At 47.6% G+C, this 25,611-nt stretch overlaps 1 protein-coding gene across 2 annotated transcripts in view; it reads left to right on the top strand.

The window, feature by feature from the left end:
• Positions 1-25,611, top strand: part of tekt4 (tektin 4) — a 55,491-nt gene that overhangs the window by 5,275 nt on the left and 24,605 nt on the right. The window contains exons 2-6 of one of the 2 annotated variants that reach the window (XM_028791764.2): positions 2,854-2,924; positions 5,990-6,133; positions 7,710-7,932; positions 9,063-9,217; positions 11,925-12,235. The exons of the other annotated variant lie outside the window; for it this stretch is intronic. Of the exons in view, the coding sequence (XP_028647597.1) occupies positions 2,854-2,924; positions 5,990-6,133; positions 7,710-7,932; positions 9,063-9,217; positions 11,925-12,138 (807 nt within the window). The 3' untranslated portion in view covers positions 12,139-12,235. Of the gene's footprint in view, positions 1-2,853; positions 2,925-5,989; positions 6,134-7,709; positions 7,933-9,062; positions 9,218-11,924; positions 12,236-25,611 lie in introns of those variants that run through there. 2 annotated transcript variants of the gene reach the window in all.

Genomic DNA, 25,611 nt, shown 5'->3' with positions numbered 1-25,611 from the left:
GCACTATATAATAGATAGATAGATAGATAGATAGATAGATAGATAGATAGATAGATAGATAGATAGATAGATAGATAGATAGAGTGAAAGGCACTATATAATGGATAGATAGATAGAGTGAAAGGCACGATAGATAGATAGATAGATAGATAGATAGATAGATAGATAGAGTGAAAGGCACCATATAGATAGATAGATAGATAGATAGATAGATAGATAGATAGATAGATAGATAGATAGATAGATAGATAGAGTGAAAGGCAATATATAATAGATAGATAGATAGATAGATAGATAGATAGATAGATAGATAGATAGAGTGAAAGGTGCTATATGATAGATAGATAGATAGATAGATAGATAGATAGATAGATAGATAGATAGATAGATAGATAGAGTGAAAGGCACTATAGATAGATAGATAGATAGAAAGATAGATAGATAGATAGATAGATAGATAGAGTGAAAGGCACTATATAATGGATAGATAGATAGAGTGAAAGGCACGATAGATAGATAGATAGATAGATAGATAGATAGATAGATAGATAGATAGATAGATAGATAGATAGATAGATAGAGTGAAAGGCACCATATAATAGATAGATAGATAGATAGATAGAATAGATAGATAGATAGATAGATAGATAGATAGATAGATAGAGTGAAAGGCACTATAGATAGATAGATAGATAGATAGATAGATAGATAGATAGATAGATAGATAGATAGAGTGAAAGGTGCTATATGATAGATAGATAGATAGATAGATAGATAGATAGATAGATAGATAGATAGATAGAGTGAAAGGCACTATAGATAGATAGATAGATAGATAGATAGATAGATAGATAGATAGATAGATAGATAGATAGATAGATAGATAGAGTGAAAGGCAATATATAATAGATAGATAGATAGATAGATAGATAGATAGATAGATAGATAGATAGAGTGAAAGGTGCTATATGATAGATAGATAGATAGATAGATAGATAGATAGATAGATAGATAGATAGATAGAGTGAAAGGCACTATAGATAGATAGATAGATAGATAGATAGATAGATAGATAGATAGATAGATAGATAGATAGATAGATAGATAGAGTGAAAGGCACTATATAATGGATAGATAGATAGAGTGAAAGGCACGATAGATAGATAGATAGATAGATAGATAGATAGATAGATAGATAGATAGATAGATAGAGTGAAAGGCACCATATAGATAGATAGATAGATAGATAGATAGATAGATAGATAGAGTGAAAGGCAATATATAATAGATAGATAGATAGATAGATAGATAGATAGATAGATAGATAGATAGATAGATAGATAGAGTGAAAGGTGCTATATGATAGATAGATAGATAGATAGATAGATAGATAGATAGAGTGAAAGGCACTATAGATAGATAGATAGATAGATAGATAGATAGATAGATAGATAGATAGATAGATAGATAGATAGAGTGAAAGGCACTATATAATGGATAGATAGATAGAGTGAAAGGCACGATAGATAGATAGATATATAGATAGATAGATAGATAGATAGATAGATAGATAGATAGATAGATAGATAGATAGAGTGAAAGGCACCATATAGATAGATAGATAGATAGATAGATAGATAGATAGATAGATAGATAGATAGATAGATAGATAGAGTGAAAGGCACTATAGATAGATAGATAGATAGATAGATAGATAGATAGATAGATAGATAGATAGATAGATAGAGTGAAAGGTGCTATATGATAGATAGATAGATAGATAGATAGATAGATAGATAGAGTGAAAGGCACTATAGATAGATAGATAGATAGATAGATAGATAGATAGATAGATAGATAGATAGATAGATAGATAGATAGAGTGAAAGGCACTATATAATGGATAGATAGATAGAGTGAAAGGCACGATAGATAGATAGATAGATAGATAGATAGATAGATAGATAGATAGATAGATAGATAGATAGATAGATAGAGTGAAAGGCACCATATAGATAGATAGATAGATAGATAGATAGATAGATAGATAGATAGATAGAGTGAAAGGCACGATAGATAGATAGATAGATAGATAGATAGATAGATAGATAGATAGATAGATAGATTGAAAGGCACTACATAATGGATAGATAGATAGAGTGAAAGGCAATATATAGATAGAGTGAAAGGCACTATATAATAGATAGATAGATAGATAGATAGATAGATAGATAGATAGATAGATAGATAGATAGATAGATAGATAGATAGATAGATAGATAGAGTGAAAGGCAGTATAGATAGATAGATAGATAGATAGATAGATAGATAGATAGATAGATAGATAGATAGATAGATAGATAGATAGATAGATAGATAGATAGATAGAGTGAAAGGCACTATATAATGGATAGATAGATAGAGTGAAAGGCAATATATAGATAGAGTGAAAAGCACTATATAATAGATAGATAGATAGATAGATAGATAGATAGATAGATAGATAGATAGATAGATAGATAGATAGATAGAGTGAAAGGCAGTATAAGATAGATAGATAGATAGATAGATAGATAGATAGATAGATAGATAGATAGATAGATAGATAGATAGATAGATAGATAGATAGATAGATAGATATGAAAGACACTATATAATAGATCAGCCCATCACAGGGTCCACTTGCACTCACACTGGGGTTTTTGCTAGTCGACCCTCATGTCATTGGTTTTGTCAGCCCAGGATTTGAACCTGGGACGGTCAGAGGATTGAGCCCCCCCTCGCCTGTTCTCTCACTGGTTTATGGAGTTGTCCTTCTGGCTCTGCTGATGGTCTTTGTTTTTGACTTTCCAGGAGTTGGACCTCATCCACAGCGTCCAGGAGCTCCTCAAGAGGACTTTGGCCCAGGCAGTCAGTCAAGTCAGGTGAGCGGCTCGACTGTCGAGGAGGACATCACGCCGGCTGTAGAGATGAACGACACACTGAAAACGGGCACACAATAAATTGAACCAAGTCATTACAGGGTCTGAGAAGTCACCCAAGTCTGTCCTTGTGTTTGTCCATCCATTCATTTATGTGACTGGCTGTTGATTGACCCCTCCACGTGTTTATTGATCTGTCCCTCCACATGCAGACATTGTGTGATGAGACGTGTGCAGGCTGGGTGACATCCCTGGCCAGGTTGGACCCCTTTGTGCCTGACAGTAGCCCTTAAAGATGTGGCTTTGCAGGGCTTGTCTTGACCTCAGAGGTCTGCAGAGCCACATGGATGGCAGTCCCCAACTCTGTGTTCACATGTCGGTGGTCGGTGCAGAGGACAGCTGTCAGACTTTTAGCACCTGAAGGTCTTTATGAGGACACATCTGAACACCTGCCAGTAACCTAAGCAGGTCTACCCTCTGAAGCCCACCTTGACGTGTGACTGTCCCACATTCTGTGAACACAGCAGGAACAGAAAGCAGCTCCTTTTGTTTGAATTTGCTGTTGTCCCCCCATAATACTTCTAACCCCCTCCCCACACCCCAGCTTTTTAAGTAGACCTCACTGCTGGAAACAGAATGGGGCGGAGTCATATGTGGGTGGGGTTAGACGTCTGTGTGTTTCCATATAAGGAAGTCATGACACTGGACGTGTGTGTGTGTGTGTGTGTGTGTGTGTGCGTGCGTGTGTGTATTTATTTAGTTTATTTGTAATGATTTTGTAGTGGCTGGTGGGCTCAGGCTGCTCAGAGGGGTAGGTGGGGCTACAAAGTGGATTGACAGAGGTCAGAAAGGCAGGCGGGGCAAGCGCTCTTCAGAGAACCTTCAGGAAAGTGGGCGGAGTCTAACACCAAGTGGAAGATAAATAGGAGTGAGTGTGGAAAAGTAACGGCCTTCTTCTTAGGGAGTCGATGTGTGAAGGAGTGCGAGGCTCAGTGCCTGCGATGTCTCCCCTTGTTGGTTTGAATTGCAGACACACAATTTGGGTTCATCTGTCTTTGGTGTGTGTGTGTGTGTGTGTGTGTGTGTGTGTGTGTCTCATCACTGCCCTCCAGCTGCTCATTAGAATATTCTTTATTATTCCTCACAGTCCCCAGCAGTACTGGCCCCGCCCCATCCCATTTCCCTTATTATGGTAACACTCCGACATCCAGCCCCGCCCACATCTGATCCCACCAGGTGTACTGCTAGTTTCCACATATATTGGGGGCTTATCCCCAGCTCCTTGAAGACCCCTTGGAGATTTCTTGCTGTTGACAACCAGGGTGCCCCCCCCCCTTGGACTTTTCACACTGTTAGTGGCCATTAAATAGGGAAAAAATGGCTAACGTATAGAAGATTGGGAGCTATAGGCGTACTGCATTAAAAAGGCGTGGGGGCTCTTGAAGATCAAGAGCTTCATGCCTGAGACCTGGGACTAAAGCTCTGGAAGCCCCTGTCTGAACGACCCCACTGGATCCCACCTATCCTGCATCCTGCAGTGTGGACCTTTAATAGAGTCGAGCTGCAGACCTCCAGAGCTCCGCCCCATTGAGAGGTCACCTGACTCACTAGCGAGTAAGCCAATTGACAGAGACGTGCAATCCAATTGGCTGCTCAGTGGAGCCCCTGAATCGCTGAGCTACGGAGGTCTGCAGCGAGACTCTTGTTGGCTTGACAGTAGGGGGCACTGGGCATGTTTTTGTTTTTTTTCATATTGTCCCGTGTACAGAGTCCAGTAAAACTCCTCCTCCTCACATGTGCTAATCAACATGTAACACGTTACGATTGGTGGGTATGACCACCTGACCTCGAACTGAAAGGTTTTCCAACTAAATAATCCATCCATCCAGTTTCCAACCCGCTGAATCCGAAACACAGGGTCACGGGGGGTCTGCTGGAGCCATCCCAGCCAACACAGGGCACAAGGCATGAACTAATCCCGGGCAGGTTGCCAACCCACCGCAGGGCACACACAAACACACGAAGCACACACTAGGGCCAATTTAGAATCGCCAATCCACCTACACCTGCATGTCTTTGGACTGTGGGAGGAAACCCACGCAGACACCGGGGAGAACATGCAAACCTCATGCAGGGAGGACCCGGAAGCAAACCCGGGTCTCCTAACTGCGAGGCGCAGCACTACCCACTGCGCCACCGTGCCACCCCAACTAAATAATAATAATAATAATAATAATGGGGGCAAAGCCGAAGTAGAGCACATAATGATGCCAGGCAAGCCAAAATCTTAAAGATACTCCCAAGGTTCTCATTTTAATGGCTTGGGTCCGAAGCACGACCTTAATGTCCCACAGTAATCTGCGGGGTCTTTCATTTAGAGCGACCTGCCTTGACTTTTATCTCGCTGATATTTTTAGCGTCGCCTTTCAAACCCATCAGAAAGCGGGTCTGCCACTTTATCCTGCTTTATCAGGTCGTCCTTCCGTTACGAAGTGTCAGGTACTGTTGGTGACAACGTCATGTCCTTTATCGTGAACTCGCGTCGGTCACACGTAGAGCAGTAGTGCTGCGTGTGCACACACTCATGTGACACTTGGTGGGCCGCTCGTTCTCGTTTCGCGGAGTCCCGACTCATGTGCCCTGAGCCGCTCACTTCGCTCAGTCAGACGTGCAGTCAGAACGGCGGCGTGATCAACATGAACTCCGAGGTCCTCTCTTAGCCCCGATTCACCCCCAACGTCCACCTGCAAGCCGCAGACTTCGTTAATTTCGTTTTTTAGGATATCCCCTCAGTCGTTAGTGGTGTTACCTCATTGACCCAGAGTCCTGTTTTCAAATTCCTTGCCTGGATGTTGTCCTCACCGTCGTATATTCTTGTGACCTCTTGTGCGGAATTTCCTGTGGGTGCTTCAGTTTTCATCGCAAACCGCAGAACTGGCACCTGTAAATAAACTGCCACCCAATCCTGTTCATGCGTTAGTGCTACTAGAACAGGCTTTGGCCCCCTTGACCCCTAACTGGAATAAGCAGGTGTGAGAAGTTCATGTCATGTCATGTTATGCTTTCAGAGCCAACAGAGCCATCAAGAGCACTCTGGAGATGGACTGGTCTGACAAATACGAGGCATACAGCATCGACGACAAGTGTGGCCGACACAACAGCAAGTGCACCGAAACACAGAGACACCCCAGCAGCGTCAAGTTCCAGGACAGGTAAGAGGCTCTCAGGCCTTGTGCCCAAACCCAAAGTCTAACTGGGCCACCATGACTCAATGCCAACTCTGAACCAAGTGCCATGGCCAAAATGCCAGTCTGACTGATATGAAAGTCACTACATAATTGACAGACAGACATGAGAGGCACTATATAAGTGATGGATGGATAGATAGATAAGAAAAGGCACTATATAATAGATAGATAGAAATAGGAAAAGGACAGGTGCAACATAGACAGAAAGATATGAAAGGCGCTATATGAGACATCTGAGATGGGCTGGCGCCTTGCCCGGGGTTTGTTTCCTGCCTTGCACCCTGTGTTGGCTGGGATTGGCTTCAGCAGACCCCCGTGAACCTGTAGTTAGGATATATTGGGTTGGATAATGGATGGATATATGAGACATAACTAAATATTAAAGGCATTATATAATAGATATATACGTCAAGGGAAAAAGGTGCTATATGAGTAGATAAATGTGAAAGAAACAATATATTAAATTGAAATGAGAGGTAATATGAAACTGATAGAGAGATTGAAATGAAAAACAATATATAATTAACAGATAGATAGGAAAGGTGCTTAAAATTTAAAAAATAGGTCAATATGAAAGGCATTATGTAATAGATACATTGATATGAGTGACAATACATAATGGATGGTGTAGATGACCCAGAGGACGAGTGGGCGTCCCACCCAGTATGAAGGCACTTTCCTTACCCGACTGGGATGCCATAACAGAAAGATGGAATAAGTGTGTGTGTCAATTCCAGGATGGCACACCAGGATAGATAGATAGATAGATAGATAGATAGATAGATAGATAGATAGATAGATAGATAGATAGATAGATAGATAGATATGAAAGATGCTATATTAGATAGATAGATGTGAAAGGCGCTATATTAGATAGATAGATAGATAGATAGATAGATAGATAGATAGATAGATATGAAAGGTGCTATATTAGATAGATAGATAGATAGATAGATAGATAGATAGATAGATAGATAGATAGATAGATAGATAGATAGATAGATAGATAGATAGATATGAAAGGCGCTATATTAGATAGATAGATAGATAGATAGATAGATAGATAGATAGATAGATAGATAGATAGATAGATAGATAGATAGATAGATAGATAGACCTGAAAGACACTATATAATTAATAGATGTTTCTGTATCTGGGGTCAATGCACCCCTTTTGAGATCCTGGGTGATTTGGGGTCTTTCAGTGCCCAAGCTCTGTACATGTCTTATATAAAGTCTGTGACTGGGTGCCCCATGTTTGTGTGGTGCCCCCTACTTGTCTTAGCACCATGCAGTCGCTCAGGGCTGTGGTGGCCCTGAAGTGAAGTTCACAGCTGACTGTGACAGACACAGGGAGCACCAGGCCATTGAAGTGTGTCTTGTAAAGCTGCCCCTCTCTGTTTTGCATGTCCAGCTGGTCGCGGTCAGCACTGCCACCTCCTGCTGTATGTCATGTCACACTCAAGTGGCCGTCCTTTTTGGGGTGTCCATCATGCACTTCACTCTCCCGTGTGTTTCATTTCTTCATTTCCTCTGCTAGCTTGTCGACTCCAGAGACATGGAACAAGTTTACCGAAGATAACATAAAGCTGGGCGAGAACGAGCAAATGGTTTCTGCCAACCTGCGTGCCCTGATCGACAAGGTGCTCCAGGACACGGCCGAAGATCTACGCGCCCAGTGTGCCGATGTGGACAAGGCATTCGCAAAGCGCTGTGAGGAGATGAGCGATGCAAAATTCCGGCTGGAGCATCACCTGAATCAGGCAAGCAGCCTGGGGCTGGGGAGTCGGAAGGCAGAGTGATGGAACTGGATGCCAACTGGGCATCATGGGGTGGTCTCTGCCTTGTCATCTACCCCACCTGTCATAAAAGCATTCAAAGTTATGTCTCTCTGATAAAGAAAAAAGGGACCCCAGAGTTCCTTGGGCATCTTCTTGGCAGGTGCCCACTGGCCTCTAGCTGCTCCTGTGCCACCCTCTTCCCCTTAGCGTCACTATTGCTTATTGCTCCTGTTGGCTGCATTTTATGGACCACCACCATATTCCCAGTGACCACTGCCCCAGGTTTGATTGACTGTCCCTGATTGTCTGGTCACTGAACTGCAGACTCCTGGGTTCAAATCCTGTGCCTGGGCATTGAGTGGAATTTGCATGTTCTCCCTATAAATGCTCCTTGCCCGCCATGATGACCACCACCACTATCATTATGACCACTTGGATCACAGGTCATGGGTCACTACACCTACTGGGTTCAAGTCTTGTGCCTGGAGATTGGGTGGAATTTGTATGTTCTTCCTTTAAATGCTCCTTGCCCACTTTGATGACCAACGCCTCCATGACTAGGACTGGAAGTTGCCCCTTTCACTTTGTAGTTGGTGACTGGCCCTCATTCATGGGTCACTAAACCACACACAACCTCCTGGGTTCCAATCCTGTGCCTGGACATTGGCTTGTGTGGAGTTTGCATGTTCTCCCTGTGAAAACTGACGCAGTGTGTGTTTGTGCCCACTTGGACCCTGTGATAGACTGGCAAAAAATTAAACTGGAAAGCCACCCAGTGTACAGGGATCCTGTCCTGTACCCGATGCTCCTTGGGTAACCCTCAGTTGGACTGGGTGTTGTGTGTTATATTGCCTGAAAGGCGCTATATACAGATCATCACCACCAGTGTTTTTGTGTTGTGCTGGCTGTGAAAGGCTTCACAAGGAAGTCCCCTGCCTCCAGGGTCGGTGGTCCACCTTTGCGCCAATCTCTCTCTGCAGGGTCCGATCACAAGAGTCACACAGAATAGAGGAGTTCCCACTGCCGCACACTCGACAAACATGGTGGAGCAGAAGTGAAAAGCCTCTGTCCACCACTGAGGGTTTTTACCGTCGGCTCTTTTATTTTGGCAGATCCTGGAGCAGATAAGCGCGCAGGAGAAAAACATTGTGGAGCTGCAGCAGGCCATCCGGGACAAAGAAGCTCCCCTGAAGGTGGCCGAGACGAGGCTGTACCGCCGGTCATTCCGGCCTAACATGGAGCTCTGCCGAGACCCCGTGCAGTTCAGGTGAGAAGAGCCGTCTGGCGCGGCACCTTTGACCTGTCACTTAGGAATTTTGTACGAGATGACGGCTCCGATGTGTCCGCTGTGGTTCAAGGGAAGTCCTGTCTGGCAGGGCAGGGGGCTGGGCCGTCTGTGACTGATGGCTCTTCAGAGAACATTCTGAGCAGCTGGAGGTGAGAGATGGAGAGGAGTCGCGGCTGTTTGTCTGTCGGCAATCGTACGCAAAGAGACCTCCATCTGAGGGGTCACCGGCTGAGAGGAAAGCAGGCTTATGGTGAACACAATGGGGGGGGGGTTGGGGGGGGGGGCTGGCGTTATACGCTCAGTCCGAAACCAGCACAGGACCCGCACCTCAGAGGGAGGCCCGCATCAAACTGGACTCGGCGACATGGCCAAAGTGGAGACCAGGGAGGTGGGAGAAGTTGGGGCGGAGTCACCATATTGGGTGGAGTCATCATCACACAATGGAGAATTGGGGCGTGGCCACCAAAGCATATTAATGAGTTAGAGCAGAGTCTCAACAACATAGTCAGAGTCACCATGGAACAGAAGGGGAGTGATTGGGTGGGTTAAGGGTCACCATAACATCATGAGAAGTCAGGGCAGGGTCACTATAACATTGTAGGTAGTTGGGGCAGGGTCACCATGTTGGGTGGGAGGTGGAGGAGGAGGGAGGTGAAACAGGACCGGAGGGATCAGGTGGAGTCATCATCAAGTAATGGAGAATTGGGGCCATCCATCCATCCATCTATCCATCCATCCATGGAGAATTGGGGCATGGTCACCAAAGCATATTAATGAGTTAGAGCAGAGTCACCATGAGAGTGGTGAGGAGGGATTGGGTGGGTTAAGGGTCATCGTGAGAAGTAAGGGCAGGGTCACCATAACATTGGGGGTAGTTGGGGCAGGGTCACCATATTGGGTGGAGTCATCATCAAGCAATGGAGAATTGGGGCATGGTCACCAAAGCATATTAAGGAGTTAGAGCAGAGTCTCAACAACATAGTCAGAGTCACCATGGAACAGAAGGGGAGTGATTGGGTGGGTTAAGGGTCACCATAACATCGTGAGAAGTCAGGGCAGGGTCACCATAACATTGTAGGTAATTGGGGCAGGGTCACCATGTTGGGTAGGAGGTGGAGGAGGAGGGAGGTGAAACAGGAGCGGAGGGATCAGGTTGAGTCATCATCAAGTAATGGAGAATTGGGGCCATCCATCCATCCATCCATCCATGGAGAATTGGGGCGTGGTCACCAAAGCATATTAATGAGTGAGAGCAGACTCACCATGAGACAGGTGGGGAGTGATTGGGTGGGTTAAGGGTCACCCTAACATCGCGAGAAGTCAGGGCTGTGTCACATTATCGGTAGTTGGGGCAGGGTCACCATGGGACGGGTAGGGGAAGCATTGAGTGGAGCTATCATCACACAATAGAAAATTGGGGTGTGGCCACCAAAGCATACTTGTCACCATGAGACAGGTGGGGAGGGACTGGGTAGGTTAAGGGTCGCCATAACATAGTAAAGAAGTCAGGGCAGGGTCACCATTGTGATTTGTTGGGACAGTGGGGGAGGGATTGGGTGGAGTCATCATAACACAGTGAGGACTTGTGACAGGGTCACCATATCATTGTGAGAGAGAAGTTGGAGAGGGGTCACCATAACATATGAAGAACTTGGGTGGGGGTCACCGTGACATAGGAATAGTCAGGGTGTATCCACAGTGACAGAGTGGAACACTGGGATGGTGCCACCAGAACACAACACCAATAAGTGAAGTGGGGTCACTATAACGTTGGCAGTGAAGGCTGGGATGGAGTCTTCATAACAGAGGAAGACGATGCTGTGGGGGTCATTACAGCTCCATAAGCACTTAGGGTGGGTCACTTCTGCCCAGCTGGATTGGTGTGAAGGTCCATTTATGGCCAGACAGTGAATAGATGGGGTGTTGTGGTGAAGCAGACCACGCTGTGTAGCTAGTGAGTTGAGTGGGGTCTTGGGGGGTCTTGGGGGGAGCTCCTATGGTGTTGTGTCTGCCGCTCACCTTGGTGTGAAGACTTTTTGTTGGTGGGATGAGAAGTGATAATAATCACTGCCCGCTATCCAAAGGCAGACACATTTCCAACATGACAATGAAATCAAAGCATTTAATGCGCTTTGTGATCTTCCCGTCATTTTCATAATTTGTCTGACGATTGGCACGTGGAGAGCAGCCCCATGGTGCTGGAGGTGACCGTTCTGCATGTTTCCTCATTGACTGGCACCACTGCACTATTGTCCAGTTTTTGGGTTGGTATTTGGTTGACACTTCACAGATGTTGGGCCTCTGAGCTCAATGCCCAGTCCATGCTGATTTATGCCCACAGTGCCAGCTTGATTGCACAGTCTAAACTGACCAGTGTGTCCATATCTAGATTGGCATCCATCCTGGATGTGTACTTGTCTTGTGTCCACTATTTTTAGAGCCTGGTTCCAGATGCCTGCCACCTTGCACTGGGTTAGCTGTTAAATGATTAAGGCATTGGCTACCAGAAGCCACCAGTAGGTGGTGCTGTTTCAACAATCCGACACGTTTTAGAACCAAATGTGCATTACAAGCTTGCAATGGGATGACGGTTTGAGGGTCCGGCTGACTTCACTCGACTGGGACTAAGTAAGTAACATGAGGCAAATGCCTTGTGCTTCTTCTTCTTCATCTTCTTCTTCTTCAGGCTGGTGAGCGAGGTTGGCGAGATCACAGAGTCCATCGAGTCCTTGCAGAAGAAACTTGAGGAGGCCAAGCAATCCCTCAGCAGCATGGAGGACACTCGGATGGCCCTTGAGAAGGAGATTGGGAACAAGAAGAACAGTCTCTTCATTGATCGGGACAAGTGCATGACCCATCGCACCCGCTACCCGCCGGTCAACCGACTGCTGGGATATTAATGAGGGTCAGCAAGCTCACTGGCCTGCCCCCTTTTTCTTGCTGTGGTCATTTAAACTGCACTGGTTTGGTTTTAATAAAAGTGAGTCGTGACTGTCAGCTTTCTGTGTTTGTGTTTAAGACTTGGTGGTCACCACTTGTGGTGGTCACTGTGGAGCTGATCAGGAGAACCCAAGTCAAGGGGTGCAGGTGCCAAGACAGTGAATGGGGTGGCACGTGCCAAGCCTGCATTCACAGTGTGCCCTTAGCATGGACACATGATGAAGTTGAACAACCACAAATGGAGTCCTGGTAGCATGGAAATTAGACTGGGGAGGGGGCAACCAGGTGGGGGAGCTAATGAGCAAGTGGGGTATTGGCTTGGCTTGAAAGTTCTGGTGGTGCCTGGGGGAGAGGAAGAAAAAGAGATGATGATGCGAGGGGTGGAGCCTAAGAGAGAGACACTGTTAAAAGGGGTGGGGCTTAGTATGGCCAGAGGGAGGGGAGGGAGGGGGGAGAGAGAAAGAGCGAGATGCTAATAGAAGGGGTGGAGCCATTGAGCCAACAGGGGAAGAGAAATTTGGTTGAAAGGGGTGGAGACTGGTAGAGAGAGTGAGAAAGACCCTAAAGGAAGGGGTGGAGTCTGGTTAAGAGAGAGGGAAATTGATAGAAAGGGCGGAGCCTGAGAGAGAGGGACACTGTTAGAAAAAGTGGAGTCTGGGAAATAGAGATATGCTGTCAGAAGGGTGGAGCCTGATAGACAGACTGTGAAAAGGGGTGGAGCCTGGTTGAGAGTCAAAATGAGAGTGCAGCTGTTAGAAGAGGTGGAGGCTAAGAAAGAGAGAGAGAGAGAGAGAGAGAGAGAGAGAGAGACAGATGTGCATCCAATGTCAGAGTTGTCCAAATCCATGTTTCCAGCTGCCACTGCCCTGAATTTCCCATCATTGCTAACATTAATGCAGGCAGTTTAACAAAAGGACCATCCTGTTTAGCAACGGCCAACCAGACAACCCAGAGTGATTGCACGATGATGTCTGCCAGGTATTAGACGTGGTGGAGCCTGGGAAAGAGAGAGAGAGAGAGAGAGAGAGAGAGAGAGGGAGAGAGGCTATTAGAAAGGTCGGTGCCTAAGAGACAGACATTGTCAAAAGGGGTGGAGCTTAGGATAAAGGGTGACAGACACTGTTAGAAGTGGTGGAGGCTGGGAAAGAGAGAGGGAGATATGCTGACAGATGGGGTGGAGTCTGTTAGAGAGACGGTGTCAAAAGAGGCAGAGCCTGAGAGAGAGAGAGAGAGAAAGGATACTGAGACAAGAGGTGGAGCCTAAGAGAGAGGGAGGGAGAGAGAGAAAGGATACTGAAACAAGGGGTGGAGCCTAAGAGAGAGGGAGGGAGAGAGAGAAAGGATGCTGAAACAAGGGGTGGAGCCTAAGAGAGAGAGAGAGAGAGAGAGAGAGAGAGAGAGAGAAAGGATACTGAGACAAGGGGGGGAGCCTAAGAGAGAGAGAGAGAGAGAGAGAGAGAAAGGATACTGAGGCAAGGGGTGGAGCCTAAGAGAGAGAGAGAGAGAGAAAGGGAGAGAGAGAGAAAGGATACTAAGACAAGGGGTGGAGCCTAAGAGAGAGGGAGGAAGAGAGAGAAAGGATACTGAAACAAGGGGTGGAGCCTAAGAGAGAGAGAGACAGAGAGAAAGGATACTGAAACAAGGGGTGGAGCCTAAGAGAGAGAGAGAGAGAGAGATAGAAAGGATACTGAGACAAGGGGTGGAGCCTGAGAGAGAGAGAGAGAGAGAGAGAAAGGATACTGAAACAAGGGGTGGAGCCTAAGAGAGAGGGAGGAAGAGAGAGAAAGGATACTGAGACAAGGGGTGGAGCCTAACAGAGAGAGAGAGAAAGGATACTGAGACAAGGGGTGGAGCCTAAGAGAGAGAGAGAGAGAGAGAGAGAGAGAGAAAGAAAGGATATTGAAACAAGGGGTGGAGCCTAAGAGAGAGAGAGAGAGAGGATACTGAAACAAGGGGTGGAGCCTAAGAGAGAGGGCGGGAGAGAGAGAGAGAGAAGCTGTTAGATGGGGTGGAGCCTGGTAACAAGAGGGAGACATACTGACAAAAGGGGCGGAGCCGTATAGAGAAGCGTGAAGGAAAGACAGAGAGATGGTGAAGCACTTAAAGGGCAGCACCTACAAGACTCACTCCTCTGCTTGAATCCCTTGGCCTGGTTATGTGGCTGTTGGTGGTCTTGAACTGAATCCTGGCTTGGATTGGCTCATGGAGTTGTAAAAAATGAATACAGATGACGTTGCCATCTCAGAAAACTCAATCAATGGGTCACTTTAAAGGGGTCAGATCTTCAAGACGGGACTGAAAGGTTCACACCTGAGGTACAAAGTGAACACCAAGGTGTCCAAGTGCTGCCCAAGCAATCTGGAAACAGGCAAGTGGCACCAGGCACAAAGTAAATTTCACACACTCCAAAAAATATACATATTTGTACTTAAGAAACTGCATTGTGTATGTCATGGAAAACTGGAAACATTTCATTATGTCGACTACATTGAATTTGATGCAAACATATCTACATGTTAAATTATTACTTCTCACTGCACTTATTATTGCTGCAGAACAGCGCCATGTGCTGGGAGATTAGAGCAATGCCCTTCTTGCCCTGAATGTAAACTAAACGTAAAGTCCCATTGAGTGTTTCTCTCCTTTACAACAGATGAGTTTTCCAAGTGGAAGGTTTGGAAAGGCCAGCGTTGTACAGCACCCTCTACTGGAGGCATTTCAACAAAAATGCATCTTTCCTGACAAGTTGGGGTCAAATTTATGAAATCATCAGACAAAAAAAAAAAAGTTACAGTACAGGCATCTGAAGAGCTGGAGCAGAATGAGCCACCCACTGATGTGCATCTGAAGAGCCAAGAGGGAGACGGGACGTACAGAGCCCCCCACCCCAGAGAGAACTCATTAAAGCGCTCATCCTGACAAAGTGTGTCAATCACCTCCATTGAGGCAGCTCCACTTTAGAGCAAATCGGCTGTCAGAAAGGGCAACTCGTTTTGTCAGCCGGTTTATCCCGTGACACATTCAGCATTGATGGAGGTTCCCCATGTGATCAGCTCCTTTTTAATTTTGGTAAATCGCCCGGTGCAAACATTTTGGGCGAAGATAACATCGCTTGACCAGAAGCAGACAGCCTGGCCAGTAGGGGGCATCACTGTGGCACTTGTTGTCACTGGTGAGGTGACACTCAGAACACTTGAGCAGTGGAGCCTTACATTCAATCAGACTTTATGTCACCGTATATAGTGCCTTTCTGATCCAAAGTCAACGTTTTTGCATGTCCAGTGTCTCGTGCAGGGGCTTTTTCATAGTAACTTGACATCTGCGTCAACGATCAGACTTTATTATCTGCTGCCTTTCATGATCAACAGTACCATCCATCCATTCTTCAAGCCTGCTAATCGCAAAGCAGGACACCCACCCACAAATCAGGGGGGGGGCAATTTAGCATCGCCAGTCCACCTCACCTGCAGGTCTTTTAAACTGTGGGAGGAAACCCACTCGGACATGGGGAGAACATGCAGACTCCACCCAAGACTCTAAGCACTGCGCCACTGTGCCGCCCTTCAGCACTAACTAACTGCACTAATCCTCCATTTTTAGAGGACAAACCCAAAAGTGGTCACTTTATGCTGAGCTCCTCACTGGGAAGCCTTTAACACAGCAGCTGATCTCGTGAGCACCCATCCATCCATCCATCCATCCATCCATCCATCCATCCATCCATCCTTCCATTTTCTGCATCTGATTCGTCCATTGAAAGGCTGCAGATCCTCACAGAGTTTATTTAATGCCAGACTATATAGTGCCTTTCACACTGCATACCACCACAATCATCCATGTGTCATACCCACCCGCATAATAATTAATATTTTTTGGACATTTTAATTATTATTATTTAATGAGTATTATTATTTTTGAATAATTTTAGCATTTTTTATTTGTAATTTTTAATTATTATGATTATTAATAATACTAACAACATATTTTGGACATTTTAATTATGATCATAATTACGCATTAAATCGCCATCATTATTAGTCAGGGCCAGCACGGTGGAGTTTGCATGTTCTCCCCATGTCTGCGTGGGTTTCCTCCACAGTCCAAAGACATGCAGGTTAAGGGGATTGGCGATTCTAAATTGTCCCTAGGTGTGTGCTTGGTGTGTGTGTGTGTCCTGCGGTGGGCTGACGCCCTGCCTGGGTTTGTTTCCTGCCTTGCGCCCTGTGCTGGCTGGGATTGGCTACAGCAAACTCCCGTGACCCTGTGTTCAGATTCAGCGGGTTGGAAAATGGAATGGAATTTTCAGTCAGTCAGTCAGTCAGTCATTTTCCAACCCACTATATCCTAACACAGGGTCACCCTTTCCCCAAATTGCCTTCAGTGGCAAGAGCCACTTGATGGGGGCTTTTCTGCCATCTCCTGGCCGTTCGTGGTACTGCACGCAGCAGCGGAAACTCGAGTTTGCGCAGTGAAGCCCCGGCGGCTGCGGCGGAGTCGCACTTTTCCTCGTTCTTCTAATCTCGCGGGCTCGACTCTTTTGGTGGCCGCCACACTTCTCGCTCGCTTCGAGGCTTTAATTAGCGAGCCATCCCATTGGCAGTACAAAGCCCACCTGCCTCCGTCTTCAATAATTTAATCTCGGTAATTACGGCCTTTTGCTGGTGTGTCTGAAGTTCCGCAGATGTAGGCTCAGCTGTGTTGAAGAAGCGCCGCTGTTGGTGTCAGAGGTGTGATGGGCACAAGAGGCTCAGTGGTGTCTGTGATGGTCCACAGCTGACCAGTTTGATCAGCTGCTTCGCTCTTCCACTCCACCTTAGCCGGCAGAATTGATAAAGGATGGCAGCCCCTCTCTTCTACTCCCAGGTGCTCAGAGAGGCACCACTCTATAAGGTGAGATGGGCAAGGTGGCATCTGCCATTAATGGAGGTGACCTTAATTTGGGTGGAAGGTCCAGTGGCCTGAACAAGCTCATTGTCACAGCTGGAAGGCCATTGCATTCTCCACCACCACCATCAGTGGGTGTCTACTGACCTTCTGCTCCGCTCATCCAGGAGTGCTTGTGTGTCAGTGGAGTGAGAAGTGGTCTCCGCAGTCAACCTTCATGTCTCTGGGAACTTCCTTCAGTTGGTGGCATTTCTCTCATCAGCGCCTTTTGGTCAGAATCCTTCTGGGCTGCTAATGGAAGGTGAAGAAGGGCAATAGAGGTGGACCAGAGCCTGTCAGTGGTCCACTAATTGGTTAATTCCAGGCAGACAGGTGACGTGTGTGACATACGAGTTGGACACATGAGAGGTCAGTTCAGGGTCGTGGGGATTTGGAATGTGCTCATGGTCAAGAGATCAGCAGCTCCTGTATCATCTGTGGGTCTTTGACCAGATTCATTGCAGATGGATGGGCAGTAGTTGTGTGTGATGTAAAGTGAACACTTGAAGGGGTCACCTCAGACAGGTGGTGGTGGTGGTGGTGGTCTTGCACTAGACTCATTCTGCATGGGCAGGTGACCTCTCATGTGTAAGGTGGACACACAAGAAGGTCACTCCAAAATGGAGGAACATGAGTATGTCATCATTACCCAGAAGCCCAATGGCTGTCCGACTACCAGAGGTGGGCTGCAGTCAGGAGGACAGTAGTGTGAGATGGACACATGAAAGGGCGGTTGAGGAAGGTGGTCATTTAGGAAGTCTTCCTCATCAGGAATTCAGGGGTTCCTCTGCCATATGACTCTGTCTCAGGTCCTTATCAAGCCTTACTCATGGCATTCTTGACAGACAGGTGACCTCTCATGTGGAAGATGGACACCAGTGAGGTTAGTCCAGGATGGCAGAGCAACAGGATGACACTTTTGGTTGAAGGAAGGGTTGCCATGTGGGGGCAGAGTGACCTTCATGCTGAAAGTTTCTTGATGCTCTGTGCCATGTAGCCTTGGTGCCCATCGCTCTGTGCTTATGGGGGCCTGAGACGGGGCAGCACTGCATTCCTGGCCCGGTGCCCATTGTTTTGTACAATGCAGGAGAGCCTGAGTGACATTCATCAGGAGGAGCCGCCACCGTGCCGTCCTGCCAAGCGTGAAACGGCGGCACGGCTCTTCTCGATGGGTCTCAAACCACACTCAGCCGGTTGCCAGCAGGATTTTCTGGTTTGATGTCATATTTCGAAGGAACCTGAGCCTAGCTGGCGCCCGTCCCAGTCTCCTGGCAGGAGTTGCAGCACCCGAGTGTGTGACAGCGGCCGGTCCCGTCATGTGCCCTGGAGCTGCAGTGCTGGCCAGTGTGAGGGTCAGAGGTCGGCAAGCACAGGTGTGCCTGGCAAGCAAATCTGTCACCTGCCCCTGTGGAGGGTCCACACCCCTGCAGGTGGCAGTAAGTGCACAATTTGTGTGTGGCCTGGTGGTCCGGCACTCAGACCTGTTAGTGAGCTCTTGTGGGTCCGTTTGCCCACTTCATACCCTGCTGACCCGGACCTTTTCTGTTTTACCCATCTTGGCCCAGTTTCTTGAATGCCCGATTCCTCAGATGTTGTCCAGTGTCTTATAGTGCCGGCCACTTTCTGAGATTCTCTCCTCTCTGAGTTTTCCAGATGCCCTTCTGACCAGCTGTCCAGTCTCACTCTCAGATTTTGTCCTCCTGTCCTGCCACTAAGCATTAGAATGCCCCTGAGCCCCACCAGTCACTTAGCTTACTTACACCAGCAAGCGGGCGTCTCTCAGATGTTGTCCAGTTTCTCCAAAACACTGGCCAGATGTCCCACATACTGTCCAGTTCAGGTGGTCAGTTTCGGATCACAGATGTCCTGCTCCCATTCAGCTTATACTTCTTGCCAGGCTGCCAGGTATGTCCAGGGTCCACTTGACCAACCAGATGGGCAGTGCCTTGTGCCCTCCTGCTCAGGTGCGACTGCATTGTTTTTACTGAGCGTCCGTCACCTCAGGGGTCCTCTTGGTCACCTCTGGCTCCTCGGAGGGTCTCCCTATCAGTTGTCCAGTTTAGCAGCCCTTCTTGAAGTGACGGGACGTCATGTCCACATCAGAGACCAGTTGCTGATATTCTCCTGTCCACCTGGCCAGTTACTCAGATGCTCTTCTATCTACATCACGCGCCACGTTTGCCATTTTTATGCCCCGCTGGCCAGTTTGTCAGTTACTGTCCACATCAGAGTCCAGTAATTTGTGTTTTCAAGCCCACCCGTCCAGCTTCTCAGACACTGAGTGGATCTCCATGTCTGCTCTCCTGTCTATCTGGCCAGCTCTTCAGATCTTTTCCATGTGAAACGCTCAGCCCCTCGTGTTTTGCTGTCCTCCCGGCCAGTTTGTCAGATGTTGCACTTTTGCATTTTCTTCTGCAGTTTCTAACTTCTTGTCCACATCGGAATGCCCAGCTGCCCACTTTTTCCGCTATTGGCCCTATGAGATGCCCAATGTCTCTCGTCCTCCAGGCGATTGATGCTCTTCAATGTGGTATCAGATTAGAAGTGCGCCCCCCGTCCCGAGTTGGGTTCACCTGAACATCACACACATTGGTGGGTGACCGGGACCCCTGCCTAGCACTTTGGGCTTCAAATGCTAAGACTGGCATCTTTTTTTTTTTTGTTATTAAAATATTTGCAGGAAGTGGAGTCAGAATGACGGAGCCCCACCAGTTTTCCAAGTAACGTGGGAAAAAAAACCAGAAGGGAATGGGAAGACCCCCAGACTCCTGTTTTATTGGTGCTTTTCTAAGAAGGTGCCAGGCCATCCAACTCCTGCTAATTAAAAGAGGCTGTGGGAACGCAGCAGAGGGCACGGTGGTCTCCCGGGGGAGCCTCTCTACATGCATCAGCTCGATGTGGTGGGGAAAGGAGCGCCAAGCTAGAGCTGCTGTGCCCTTACAAGGAACTATAGGGGGCGCCAGCAGTTTAGAGCCGCTGCAGGGCCAATTAGATTTGGGAGGATTTGTGCCAGGAGGTAATGAATGGCACAGCACTGCCGTCACTTGAGCCCCCCTCCCCAATGCTGCTTGTCACTGGTAAAGACAGACAGAGCATCCCCAGGGTAAGGCCTGACTATTCTACCAAGCGGCCTCATTTGCCACCTTTGTCAGCAGTGCCCATTGAATTGGTTTCCATTAACACTGCGTGAGATTAGAATTTCCTTCCTTTCCTTCTTCTTGACTTAGTGCCGCTGGATTCCCGGGTTCAAATCCTGACCTGGCCTTCGCGCTCCTTGTGTCTTTGTGGGGCAGATGCCAGTTTTCTTCCTATCTCCCAGAGATGGGCCATCAGGTTAATTGGTGGGCTTCCTGTGAGTGTGCCAAGCGAAGGTCTGGCATCACATCAAGCATCGGTTCCTACTAGTGCTTGGGAGTCTCCTGGTAGTACTGGGTGCCAGTCTTTCACAGGGCACACTCATATGTTCACACAGGGCAGGTTTAGAGTCACCAAGCCTGCATGCCTTTGGTATGTCAGAGAAAAGCAGACAAGAGGATGAGGCAGAGCAGGCAGAGTCAAGAGCAACCTTCTGGATGGTGCCAGGAGGCCACTGCAGCCCATTGATGCACCAGTCTGGGGTCACCAAGTGGGAGGGAAAATGGAGTACCAGGAAAAGTTCACCATGACACCCTCTACACAAACAAAGACTTGGCATTTAGACCCAGGATGGTGGCAAGCAGTACTTAAACACTGTGCCACCCTGTTTTTTTAACATAATCTTGTCAAATCCACTTAATCCAGGTGAGTGGCATGGAGGTGAAATTTAGCACAACACCAGTAGGGGTGCCAGATCATCACAAGGCTCTTTTAATAGATAAATGACCGATTTAGGGTGACCAGTTAGCCTTCCCAGTAGGTCTGCATGGAAGTGAGAGGGAGGCTGGAGTGGACACGGGGAGAACATGCAAACTGCACACTGGGATTGGAACTCAGGATGGTGGACCCATGAGGTGGCGGTGCTAACCGCTGTGCCATCAAACACACTTAGCCCAATTCTGTGTCACTGAGGAGAGATTCATGCAGTACCCCAAAGGGGGCGCCGGACCATCACAAGACATTTGTTCACACCCAGCAGGTCTTAGTGGAAGTGGCCCTAAGCTGGCATGGATGCAGGGTGAACATGCAGACTCGACACAGAACAAGGGTCTGAAGTGCGCACCCAGAATAGTGGATCCATGAGGCAGTAGTAATAACCAGTGCGCCACCCCTTGGGTTTTAATGTAGCCTACTCTCACCTAATTGCATGCCACGCAGGGCTGGAGCCTTTTATTGCAGAATGAACCACAGCCCTGCAGAGGGCGCCAGGCTGTCCCAGGAATCCTTTATGCAGAAAGTGCTAATCTGGAGTCACTTGTCAACCTGACCAGCACGTGTCTGGGAAAGGGGACAGAGACTGGAATGGGCACGGGGAGAACGTGCCAACTCTGTACAGACAAAGACGTGACTATGGCTTTAATCCATCAGGCAGTGGGGCTAACCACTGCGCCACCCAGCTTTTTAACATAACCTTCTGAAAGCCACTTAATCCATTTTACTCTCATGGGGGTGGGCAGAGCCTATCTGTGCAAAATTAAGCACAAGCCCGTAGGGGGCGCCATCTCATCACAGGGCATTCATTCACAATTTTAGAGTCTCCATTGAAAGTGGTCAGCAAGTCCAGGTGGAAGTGGGATGGAGACTCGAGTGGACACGGGGAGAACACGCCAACCCAACACAGACAAGGATTTGGGATTGGGATCTAGGATGGTGGATCCATGAGGCAGCGGGGCTAACCATTGTGCCATCGAACACACTTAGCCCAATTCAGTGTCATTGAGGAGCTATTCATGCAGAATTAAGCACTACCCCAAAGGGGGTGCCGGACCATCACAAGACATTCATTCACACCCAGCAGGTCTTTGTGGAAGTGGCACTAAACTGGCGTGGACATGGGGAGAAGATGCATACCCAACACAGAGAAAGACTTGGGATTGGAACCCAGGATGGTGGATCCATGAGGCAGCAGCGCTAGCCACAGCGCCACCCCATTTATAACATTACCTTCTCAAACACACTGAACCAAAATCAGTGTCCTGGGGGGCTGGAACCTGTCCAGACAGCATCGAGTGCAGCTCTGTAGAGGGCGATACCAGGCCATGCCAGGGCCCATTTAAGGTCACCAAGTAACCTGACCCACAGATCTTTGGGGAAATGGGAAGTTGGCATAGGGAGAACATGCAAACTGTACACGGGCAAAGATTTGAACCCAGGACAGTGGGTCCATAGGGCAGCAGGACTACTGTGCCAGTGTGTGGACTCCAGCTTTTTTATTATTATTATTGTTAGTTATTGTTCAAAATGCAAAGAAGAAGTAAACCCTTAGTGGCCGCAGCTCAGGACTTCATTGTATGGAGGTCTCGATGGGCGTGGCGTTCCCTGATTGCGTGTGTGTGTGTGTGTGTGTGTGACACGCTCTGCAGCTCAGCCACATTCCTGCCTGGCAGGGTGCCAGCTTTGTTCCTGTGGCAGCCAGGTGAGTCTCCAGCTCTGTGCCACCCCCAGTCTGATCGAGCAGGATGGGCAGCACGTTTGACCTCTGGGGCCCGCCCAGCTGGATCAATCCTGTTCTCCTGGTGTTTCCAAAACAACGGAACCTTCAAGTCCCCTCGGGCGCTGCCGTGTGTTACACAGCTGATCGACTCCACAGATTTACAAGTGATCCTTTTTTATTTTGGTGGATTGTGCCAGCTTTCACCAAGAGAGTCAACACATTACTGTACATAAAATACAAAGTGATATTTTGTATGACAGCTCGTGTATTAAAGGCACTATATAAATAAAGACTAAGTGAGACTGCTTAAGAAAGAGAGTTTACAAAAACAAAGAAGGAAAGACAGGGTGGCATGGTGGCACAGTCGCTAACACGACTGCTGTGTTCAGACCTTGGTGCTGTCATTGTCAGGGCACAGTGGACATATTGTCTACATGGCTGCCTTCCCACAGACACACATCAACTGGTGACTCTAAAGTGACTTTCATTCGAGTGGTCCTGCGTGGAGTCCATTATGCCCAGTGTTGCCCCCAGGGACATTGTCAAGAATAAATAAAAGAACGAAACAGAAACACATTTGAAGTCACCTGTCAGGTTTTGGGTGTATTCTATTCTGCAGCCAGCAGGTGGCATCATCAGACATTCACTGCTGCATTTCTGATGGCCGTCCCCCCAACTCGTCCTTTCTAACGACACAGACTTCAAAGCAACAGCAAAGGTGACTTTAGAGGCCCACCCGACCCCTCTGAGGCACTCTGCATGGTGACCCCCCCCCCCCAGCCCCTCTCATTTGGTACTTTGAATGTGACTTAAAAATGACAAAACAATTTACTTAAATAGATGAAGATAAACAGAATACATTACCAAAATGGTGTGTAGTGGACCCCCCCACGCCCCACCATAGATTTAACCACAACATTTGTTTATCGTTTGCTTTTGCTCCTCCCATTTCCTTGTAGCCCCCCCTTCTTTTTAATACCCTAATACATGTTTATATTGATATTGCACACATACACCCCCCCTCCCATTTATTTATACTGGTGATTTGACCCCCCACACCATCGCAGAATATGCTGCATTGTCTTTGCATCAAAGTGCCTCCTTTTGCCCCCCCACCACGCTGCCCCAGCATTAAATATTCAAGTACTTACCCCTATAGATATTGTGTGCCCCCACCTTTTCCCCATTTATTTGTATTAATACTTTCACCCCCCCGTCATCACTTGATACTTGATTTCTATGTAAATATCATTTCTTTTTTATATTGTCGCACCCTCCTGTTCTATTTAATTATATTGGTGATCTCAGACCCCCCCCCCATCACATGGCACTCTAACACCTCCCTACAAATATCATTTTTGTGCCCCCCCTGTTATGTAATCCCCCCACACTTATAATGCACTCTTGTTTGCCTACATTGATATTGCCCCCCCTCCTATTAATTATAGTGATGATTTCAGCCCCCCTATCAATCACAATCTATCATTTCTATGCATTATTTTTGTACCCCCCCAGTATTATTTTCCTATGTCAATACTGTTACCCCCCAGTTTCATTTACTTATACCACCTCCTCCCTCATCACCATATAGCCAGTAATTTTCTATGTATTGTTTTCATTTGCCCCCCCCCCAGTTTCATGTAACCCCCCCCTTTTAATGCACTCCCTTATTTCCTATTTAGGTCTTTAAGTGTTCTTTCATCCCTCATGTTTTGTATGTGGATCCCCGCCCCCCATGACATCACCGCTGAAGGACCGCCCCCCTGCCTGTACATGTGAGGCTGGGCAGTTGGCCCTGCAGTGGACCACTGAGGGGGTTTCTGTGTGTTTCGGATTTCGTTTTGGGCCTTGTCCTCCGTGGATTGCCTTTGCCTGTCGCCCTCTCACTTTCTTAAGGTCCTTGCTTTGGATTTGGATTCTCGTGCCAGAGGTTTGACTTCTCCCCTCTCTTGTCAGGCCCCTTTTTGACTCCTTGACAGCATTTTTGTACTTTTAAAGCCAGACTCCCTCATTTTTTTGTTTTTGTGTGGCCTGTGCAGGCCACAGCCTGCCTGTAGAATTTGGGGGCTGCTTTCCTAGGGGTGCTGGGCTGCTTTGTGGGACTTTTAGGAGGCCTTTCACCCCTGATACCCTTCCACAACAGGTCTGCACCCCTTGCTGAGGTTTAGGATCACAGCAGACATTTAAAATGTGCTTCATATCCCCCCCGAGTGCTGACAGTTACCCCCGAGATGAAGCTGTGTGTCTCTTGTCTTGTTTGCTTTTGACTGCTGCCCAGGACACAATGCACCGGACCCTTATGGCTTCTCTGGCCAGTGGAGGTCCCATTGGAGGATGATCCTGCATTGCCCCAGGGGTAAAATTCCAACCACCAGGTGATCACTATCCCTTTTCCAGATAAGGTTACTGGGTCCCCAGTGGTTCTCCTCATGAAGGTCATGTGAACCACACTTAGTCTGATCTCCCACTTAGGACCAGTTTGGGTGACCTTGCCAGGGACAATCATCCCAGTCAAGGACCTCCCAAGATCACAGGGGCACACAAACCTCTCGGCCACAATAAGGAATGGGGACATCGAAAGGAGCCACTTCAGGTGGTTTGAGCGCCCCCTGGAGGTGTTTCAGGCATGTCCAACTGGGAGGAATCCTGGGGGGCCGACCCAGGGTGCACTAGCTGGATGGGAAACACCCCCATATGCCCCCCGGAGCAGTTGGAGGAGGGTAAATCGGGACGTCTGGGTATCTTTGCTTAGACTGGATGGACAGCTGGACTCGACTAAATCATCTGTCCTCACCCACACACTCCTGTGCCCACATGGATGGCAGCATCAGCCACAGACTCCAGTAATCAGCAGGGGCCTGATGGGACATTTTGTCCTCATAATGGGAGTGGGGGGGGGTGTAGCTTTGGGGGAACTCACAGCGGTGACATTAGTGGGATC

The sequence above is a fragment of the Erpetoichthys calabaricus genome, chromosome 11 (assembly GCF_900747795.2).
Source record: "Erpetoichthys calabaricus chromosome 11, fErpCal1.3, whole genome shotgun sequence".
NCBI lineage: Eukaryota > Metazoa > Chordata > Cladistia > Polypteriformes > Polypteridae > Erpetoichthys > Erpetoichthys calabaricus.
The sequence above is the reverse complement of the archived record's forward strand: the minus strand, read 5'-3'. Positions and strand labels throughout refer to the sequence as shown.